The sequence below is a fragment of the Zalophus californianus genome, chromosome 9 (genome assembly GCF_009762305.2).
Source record: "Zalophus californianus isolate mZalCal1 chromosome 9, mZalCal1.pri.v2, whole genome shotgun sequence".
NCBI lineage: Eukaryota > Metazoa > Chordata > Mammalia > Carnivora > Otariidae > Zalophus > Zalophus californianus.
The window spans coordinates 64160648-64169208 of NC_045603.1; the positions used below are offsets into that span (position 1 = coordinate 64160648).

The 8561-nt window shown below is 55.0% G+C and overlaps 1 protein-coding gene across 3 annotated transcripts; it reads right to left on the minus strand.

Moving 5' to 3' along the window:
- Positions 1-418: 418 nt before the first annotated feature.
- On the minus strand, positions 419-7054 carry LOC113922530 (trophinin associated protein). Of its 3 annotated transcripts, XM_027594521.1 has the most exons (15): positions 6945-6988; positions 6541-6719; positions 6266-6437; positions 5352-5509; positions 5125-5262; positions 4853-4935; positions 4295-4347; positions 3718-3830; positions 2682-2795; positions 2491-2574; positions 2332-2391; positions 1974-2099; positions 1216-1816; positions 746-939; positions 419-562 (listed from the first exon to the last, which is right to left on the minus strand). In XM_027594521.1, exons 1-15 carry the CDS (start codon positions 6979-6981, stop codon positions 515-517), a joined length of 2160 nt encoding a protein of 719 aa, XP_027450322.1. In that variant the 5' UTR covers positions 6982-6988; the 3' UTR covers positions 419-514. The 3 variants fall into 3 exon arrangements, with proteins under 3 accessions (XP_027450322.1, XP_027450324.1, XP_027450321.1); XM_027594523.1 differs by lacking the exons at positions 419-562; positions 746-939 and having other exon boundaries at positions 965-1816; positions 6541-6695; positions 6945-7054; XM_027594520.1 differs by lacking the exons at positions 419-562; positions 746-939 and having other exon boundaries at positions 965-1816.
- Positions 7055-8561: the final 1507 nt, after the last annotated feature.

Genomic DNA, 8561 nt, shown 5'->3' on the forward strand with positions numbered 1-8561 from the left:
GCCAGAATGGCACTAACACGGGGGGAGTCCAGAGATATGGCTCTGGTGCTTCTGCTCTCTGCCTGAGGCAGGGGGAGTTATAAGAAGAGGAGCTCTAGGGGAGGAGGGAGTGGATGTCTCCTGGGAGGGGCACTGATCTCAAAACGCAAGAAGAGCGGGTCCGAAAAGATCCAGATTTGCCAGTCCCCCACTCCCCCAATTCACAGACGCACTCCTAGAGCTTGCTGAGGGGCGGGGCGGGCAGGAGAGGGACGTCTCCGGGACAGCTTCTAGGTGAGGCCGCCTGGGGCATCCGGAGAGCCCAGGGCTTGCCTCTAAGCTGGAGGACACTGCCACCGTGTGGGCAATTGGAGAGCAACAGCTGTAGCGGGCCTAGATCAGCCCAGCGGGAAACAGACACTCTGGACACTTGAGAAACTTTATTGAAGGGTACAGTATGGGCTCCCACTCTCATGGGGCGGACAATAAATAAGGACTAAAAGGAAGGAGCAAGGCAGGGCAGGAGGTGGATGCATCATGATAGAGAGTCCTGTGGGGCAGCAGAACCAACTGGAGTAAAACACTGGAGAGAGAGAGGACTGTCACAGCCCCGCCATCCTTGAACCATGGCCAACCCTTCCCCACTGACCTCTGCGGAGAAGCAGAGACTGGACCCCTGCCCCCGCCCCCTCCCCAGCACCCGCACCACCCTGTTTTCCACAGGCATGCTGTGCAGGCACAGCCTGGCTGCGGATGGGGGGCTCACCAGGGCATCCTGCCACTCAAGTAGCGTGGCCACAGGGTTGGTGCAAACCCGGGTGGGGCCTGAGGGTGGGGCTCGGCTGGTGTAGAAGGCACATTCATCATCCAGGCGGGCCTCATGGAAGCAGTGGATGGCAGTCAGACATGCTTTGAGGCGCTGCCTTAGGGCCAGGGTTCGAGGGGCAAGACTGCTGGGACCTGAGGGCGGAGGGCCAAAGAGACTTCAGGGCAGGCTCTGGGGTCCTATACTCCCACCATCTATGGCCCTTTCCCACTCCCCCACCAGGGGCCAAGCCAAGTAGGAGCATGGAGCTTGAGGTGCAACTCCTCCTTTCTTCCTGAACGAGCGCCAGGCTGGGGCAGGGTAGGTGGAGAAAAGAAAGCATGGGACCGCCTGGTGCGAGGTAGGGGCCCCGCTCCCAGTGAGAGATGAGGACCTCCTTTGTTCGCAATCCCTTCTGACCAACTCCTTACCTGCCTGGCCTCTTGGGGGCCTCAGAGACTGGAGTGAGTGAATAGGGGGGCTGGCACAAAGTGGGCGTTGAGAGGAGAATATCAGGCTGGTGGTCGCTGGAGCCCACTGACTGCAGCAGGGCTGTGGGCTGGACTCTGGACTTCTAGGTTCCAGGGAGCAGGCCTCTGATGCCCCAGGTTCTATCCTAGGGGAGGGCTCTAGGAGTCCAGTCGGCCTGTGGGAGTCTCCCTGCAGGCGTCCGGGCTCTACCAGAGGGCAGGGCTCTGATACCTCAGGCTCCCTCCTATGGCCGGATTCTGGGGGCCCTGGCTCTGCTGAAGGGCAGGGCTGAGCTATCTCCAGCTTTGCTCCTGGGCAGGGCTGTGCTTCCTCACACTTGTCTGGAAGGCAGGGCTCTGCTAGCCCCGAGCCCTGTAACAGTTCAGGAAGGTGTAAGGCCCCTGAATTCTGCTCTGGGGCATTCAGGGTTCTAGAAATCTCAGCCAGCAGGAGCTGAAGTTCAACCATTTCTAGAGAGGAGCCTCCATTAAGGGGGGCACACTTGCCCCCAGCGAGCCCTTCTACCTCTTGTCGCAACAGCTGCTGCAGGATACTGATGCGCTGTGGGCAGGAGAAGAGCACCCAGGGTGATGTCAAGGTGTGGGTTCAAGTCCCCACCCACACTGTCCTGCTCCCATCCTCTCCTCTCCTCCTGTGTCCCCTTCCCAGCTCTGCCACTGCCAATCAGGCCTCAAAGCTGGTGCCCACACACACCCACCTGCATCTTCAGCTCCTGGAGCTTGGGGGTTGTACTAGGGTGAGGAGTCGCCACAGGGGGGTTCCCAGGCCCCTCCTGCGCCCTCATACAACTCTCCTGGTCAAATAACCGGACTGCAATCTGCTCCTGCCACATGGGAGGAGAGGGGCTAGGTGAGGAAGCCAGTCTGGGACGGAAAGAAGATCAGTCTGACCCCACCCGCAGGAGGAAGGCATCGGGTTAGTTGAGAGGCCCTAAACTTAGATGAGGAGGGGCAGCAGAGAAGCCCAGGGAGTTGGAGAGTTAGTAGCTTTTCCAGAGAGCCCACCTGCCTCAAACTGCTGGGATCTCAGCACGGAAAAAGGCTTCAGATACTTACCCAGGGCAGGGCAGGCTCTTCCGGGCATGACTGAGGGGAGAGGCCACTCAAACCCTGGGCCTGGGACAGAAGGGAGACATCATAACTCTCCCTGTACCCGTCCATTCCCTTCCTCCCCCGCCCTGGCCCAGGTCAGGTACCTCCCCTGCTTTCTCTTACCTGCTGAACCCTGGGGGCCGATAGGATGGGTGTGAACTGGGTTTTGGGACGAATGGCAAGACGCCGCAAAACCGAATACGAGGTCTGGGGAGAGAGGAAGATGGCTGAGCAGGAGCAAAACCTAGACCTGGCAGGGATCCCAGCCAGACTGTTCTGCCCTCGCCCAGCCCCCGGGAGTGGTGGATACATACTGAAGCTGAGGGGCCAGGAGAGGGTACACGCTGAGCCCGTCCAAAGGGTGATGGATGGGTGATGGGTGGTGCCCCACGGCCAGGGGAGGGTATCAGGTGGGAGGCACTGCTGTCCTGTGGGGAGGAACAAGGTGGAAGAGTGATCGCTCCCCTCTGCACTCCCCTGTCTCCCAATTACAGCAGCCAGTGTGATTCTTTTAAGACCTAATCAAATCCTGTCTCTCCCTTGTTCATCGCCCCTCCCCATGGCTTTCCACTCATTCCAAGGAAAAGGCACGGCCTCACAGTTTTCTAAATCCTTACCCAAACTGATCTTGCCATCACCCTAACCTCACTTCCTGTTGTCCTCCTTATTCTGCTTCAGCCTAGCTGGAGTCTCCTTTCTGCTGATCCTTAAACACATGAGGCACATTCCCGCCTCAGGGCCTTTGCATCTGCAGTTCAGTTGGCCTGGAACATTCTTCCCCCGATATCTGCATGGTTCACTTCCCCAACTCCTTTTGGTTTTCACTCAAATATCATCTTCTCAATGAGATTTCCCTGACCAATCTATTTGAAATTGCAATGCCCCCTCCCCAACTCCCACACCCCCTTCAGTGTCTACTTTCTTTTCACTCATCGCCACCTGACATGCTATATATTTTACATATGGGCTTGTTTGTTTGTTTGTTTGTGTCTCCCCCTTCTAGAATGTGAACTTATTTGCTACTGTGTATCCAGAACCTAGAGTACTGCTTGGCACACAGTAACTAGTCAATAACTTGTGGAGTCAATGAACATCAGATCTGTCTCACTCTCAGCATTGATCTGATGTGTGATACAAATATATACCAGACTGTGACCTCTCAGCCCCAGGCTCCAGACAGCTGGTAAGCAGAGACTAGTCCTACTCTGGAGAGGCCTTGGGCCCATGGGGCAAACACAGACTCAATTAACATCCCAAGGCCCACCCACAATCCTCAGTGCTGGCCAGTGCCAAAGAATTCCCCCAAACATCTCCCCTGCCTCCCCCCATCCCAGAAGGGTCTCATCTCACCCTGGTGTAGGTTATCTCTCTTAATGGTACCCGCTGGGCCAGACCTAGGGGGCCCCCTCCTCCTTCATCTGAGCGAGTAACAACTTCATGTTCTCCTTCAGGAAGAGAGGGAGCTAGGAGGAGACAGGAAGTTTGCTGTAGTGCTAGAACACACACCAACATCTGGCACCGGGTTTTGCCACCTCCAAAGAGGGTGTGCCAGTTTGACAGCCCCCACTGTACCATCAGGAGTGGGGACCCATCCAGCATCCCCCTCAGAGCCCAGCACTATCTCAGTAATCACTTACTAATCTGAACACCCCAAGTGGGCTAGGGATGTGATGATGGCTCTTAGGGCTGAGGACAGAACAGTGAGTGGAAGGTAAATCTTATAGGAAGTGGCAGAGAAAGGGTTGAAGTGAGGATCACCTCCTTTGACACAAGTGCAACTGGGCAACCTCTGGCCTATCAAGGTCCCTTCCTTTGCGGCTCCTTCTGATATGGCCTTCCCCTCGAGCCCCCTCCCCACCTGCTGAGCTTTCTCCAACTTCAGGCAGCCCATCTGCCCCTGTTTTCTCCCTTGGCCAGACACACTCACCAGGCTGGACTGGGGTCTCCAGGAGCAATCCTGAGGTCTGGTTCACTGAAGTCCTGACAACAATAAGGACAGAAGCTAGCAGTCACCGAGTACCAAGTATGAGCTGGGCACTTTGCTAAGTGCTTTACGAACGTCATCTCATTTAAGTCTTTGCACAACAACCTCTAATGCTACAAACATTATCCTCATTTGACAGATTAAAGAAACTGAAGATCGGGGGTTAAGGCAAGCTTACTCTAGTAGGTGCTGAGAGTCAGGAGTCAAACCCAAATCCCATTTATTGCCATAGTCTATGCTCCAGCTACTAAACAAAAGAGACAACATTTCTCATTTCTGTTCCTTCTTCCCCCTCAAACTGAAAAAAACTGATGTCATACTGAGACCTGGATGTGGAGGTCTGAACCCTATTCCACGGGTTCACCCTGGGCAGTCACAGGTTTCCCCCTTCCCCTCCCTCGGTTGCTGGGAAGTCTTAAAGCTACTGGAAAACTCTAGCTCTGAGGGACACCTGTATCAGACATTGGATCATTCTTTTCCAAGTGATCCTCTCCTCCTCACCGGCTGCCGCCACCTGTCACTCTTCTTAGCTCCTGGAAACTGGGGTGAGCAGAGGGGTGAAAGGAAGGTCCTGAAGGTGGAATCTGACCCATGGGAGCAAGAGGAAAAAGCAGAATCAGAGGTGGGCCCCAAACCTTCAGGCCTCACCACCAGCCCCATCAGCATCCAAAACTGCTCTGGCTCATCAGAAGGTATTTTCCCTCCTAAGGGCCAGCTTTGCCCCAGGGAGGAGCTCACAGAAGCACTGAGCATCAGCCCCTCAAGGCACTCACCAGAGTCTCCAGCCTCTGGGAACACAAGGTCCGGCCGCGGGGTCCTGGTCCCTCCAGCCTCGAGAAGCAGGAAGCCCTGGCAGGGTCCAGTCGGTGGGCAGGGGTTCTAGGGGCTAAATATGCAGAGGCCCGGGCACCCTGACACCACAAATGAAGCTATCAGCACAGGCTCAGGACTCCCTCCTCAGTCCATACCAGCCTGATTTCCTCGTATCCTCTCTGATTACCTGGCCCCTACGGATGGTGCCTCCCTGGCTCCCTCGGATCAGTACTCTCTGAGCCAGACTGGGCTGGCGCCCCAGGCGACAGCTCTTCACCCCCTCACCTGACAGGATGGTGGCCAGGGCTGCAGGGTCGGCCACAAACTCTATGGTCCCTGGAGCCTCTGCAAGAGAAGAGGAGAAGGAAAGTGAGAAGGAGGAAGGCTGATGGGGCCAGGGGCTGCAGCGTAGCCATCTTGAGGTGCAAGGGTGAGCCGAAGAGACTCATATTATTGAACTCAGCTCACCAAAGCTCATAGAACTTTACTTTATGTAAGACACTATTCTGGGCACTGGGGCTCTGAGATGAATGAGAAAGCCCCCATCCTCAAGAAGTTACCATCAAACTATAAAGAGGTGACAGGCTCAAGCCAAAGTAAGGACACGCTATAAAAGAACTGTGAAGTATTAGAACACAGAGCAATTGATTGTGACTGAGGGAGCTGGGAAAGGCTTTAGAAGAGATAACATTTTTTTTTAATTTTTATTTTATTTTTTTTAAAGACTTTTATTTATTTATTTGACAGAGAGAGACACAGCGAGAGAGGGAACACAAGCGGGGGGAGTGGGAGAGGGAGAAGCGGGCTTCCCGCTGAGCAGGGAGCCCGATGCGGGGCTCGATCCCAGGACCCTTGGGACCACGACCCGAGCCACAGGCAGATGCCTAACGACCGAGCCACCGAGGCTCCCTGAAGAGAGAACATTTTGCGGAAAAAGAGAGAGGGCTTCTAGGGGTAGAGAGCTGTCCTGGAGCAGGGTCCAGGACTCTTAAGAGTAAGCAGGGGACCAGGGTAGTGGAAAGCTCCCAAACCTCGCAGCACCATCCCATTCCCCCAAGCCCACACAAGGAGACTGGGTGTTTTCAAGTCTCCAACAGGTACCTGTCTGGGGAGGGGGCCTAGGCCCCACATTTTGTCCCCCAGGGCTAGGCCTCAGTTCCTCCAAGGGGTTCCGGAGCTGAGTGCTCCCCACCAATCTCTCTGATTTCTCTGTTTGATGTGTGACTTTCCGCCTGGGGCCTGCTGAGTCGAAGCTGAGCTTCTGCACCAATCTCTGGGGGAGAGGAGGACAAAAAGCTGGGGTCAGCTTTGGGGTGCATTGGTGGTATGTGCTGTCTCCTTGCAGCTACTGTCTTCACCCAGCAGGCCCCTCTTACCTTTGGATCTTGGTTCTCCTGGTCCAGGGCGCAGGGTTTGACTGTGGGGAGAGGCGGGCGTCTCTGAGAGCGGACGGGAATCTTGCTAGGAGTAGGAGATACACCCCTGAGGACAGGATCCTTCGTGGCTTGGAGGGTGGTCATGACGGCTACAGCTGAGATGGGGAAGAAAGCAGGACCTGGGATCAAAGGTCAGCCAGTTCGGAGCATCAGTTCTGACATTCCTGAAGCTCCCACCTCCGCCCAAACCCATGTGCCCAGAAGACCTGATGCTTCCAAGGCCGCTCCAGGAAGCCGCTCCCTCCAGGCACCCCGATCCTACTCTTTCGCTCCAGGACCCCGAGCTGCCTCTCTTCCCTATGAGCCCCGCAGCCCCCATTCCCTCCAAGATCTCCATGCCGCACCTTCCTCGGAACCACTCTGGCTCACACCCCACTTCATTCGCTTTTTCTTGACTGGCTTCAGCTGCAGCTACTTCCCCAGTTTGTAAAATACGCCGAGCGCCTGATTGGCTCTTCTGCGCTCCCGCGGGGGCGCGTGACACCTGGCTGAGCAGTCCAATCCACAGGCTTCGGAGGCGGGGCCAGAAGAAGGACTAGCTGTCGAGCCGCTTTCTGGCCAGGAAAAAACTGACCCGACTCAGTCAGCCAATCCGAGAGCGGAGCGCGGGGTGGGAGGCGGGAAAAGAGAAAGGAGGGGGGCGTTCCGAGGCAGGGGAAGGCGTGGCGCTCCGAGTCCCAGCCACAACGGGCGTTCCCTACTCTCGCGAGGTCTGGAGACTGCTGGCTGAAGGATTGTTCTCGCGGCCTTGGGGGAAGGGCTGGCGGTCCTGAAAGAGGCTAACGGTGTTGGAGGCTGGCGGGATCCCCAGAGCCGACTCTGACTAGAGAGCGGCTGAAACTCTGGGGACGCAGTTCCAGACACGTATAGGAAACGTCTTCTGCACTTTCTGCCTGGGAGGATGAAGCGCCTCCAAACGGACAGAGAGGGCTGGAGGGAATAGAACTGAGCCTAACCAATAATAAAAATAAAAATAAACCATCTTTGGGACACTTGGTGGCTCAAAGTTGGTTAAGCCTCCGACTCTCGATTTTGGTTCAGGTCATGATCTCAGGGTTGTGAGATCTAACCCCACGTGGGGCTCTGCACTCAGTGGAGAGTTCTCTTGAGATTCTCCTCCCTCTCCGCAGCCCCCCCCCCCCCCCCCGCTACTCTCTCTAGGTAAATAAATAAATCTTAAACAAACAAACAAACCATCTTTTTCTCACAGGAGCCTCACAACCCGGTGAGGATTGGTCTCCATTTCGCAGATAAACAAGACTCAGTGTCACTGGAACTCATTCAACACCCACAGCCTGGAGGACTGGGGAGAGGGGCGTCACCTGCCTATTATTGGCAGGCAGGGGTGTGAAACAGAGGGAACCTAGAATACCCTGGTTACAATGGAGTGGTGACCTCTAATGGACGATGGGAAAATGGGCGATGGTTTCAAGTGTACAGGACTCTGGTAGATTTTCTCCCTGACTACAGCGGATTCTATTATTCAAGCCAAGAACCAGGAGTCATTCTCGAACTCCTCTTTCCCTCTCCTTACGATCTCTCTTTCACTCTTACTACTTTTCATTTCATATCTTTGCAATTCATTTACTTTTTTCCTCTTCATTACCACCTCCCTAATCCACCCTAATCTCACCTAGAGGATTGCAAGAGTCTTCCAGCCTCCATTCTCTCTTGCTCTCCACTTTAATACATTCACCACATAGCAGCTAGAGCAATCTTTCCAAAATTGCAAATCTGGTCATGTTACCACTGTGCCTTGACTGTTCCTCACTCACACTCTGCATCTTATTCTCTGCTTTCCAACTTCATTGCCTCTTTGAATTCCTCAAACTCCTCACGGTCCCTCTAGTCTCTCCGTCTGGAATGCCTTTGTTGCTTCCACTTTGCCTATTCATGCCTCCAAGTTGATAGTCACTGTTACTTCCTTTAAAGGTCTTCCTTGAACCCCTCTATTCACAACC

Coding starts and splice junctions, on each gene's coding strand:
- LOC113922530 (XM_027594520.1), bottom strand. CDS start 6,981: ATGAAGTGGGGTGTGAGCCAGAGTGGTTCCGAGGAAG. Junction 6,720..6,944: donor CCAGAGTGGTTCCGAGGAAG/GTGCGGCATGGA, acceptor CTTTGATCCCAG/GTCCTGCTTTCTTCCCCATC. Junction 1,817..1,973: donor TCCAGGAGCTGAAGATGCAG/GTGGGTGTGTGT, acceptor TCCTGCCCACAG/CGCATCAGTATCCTGCAGCA.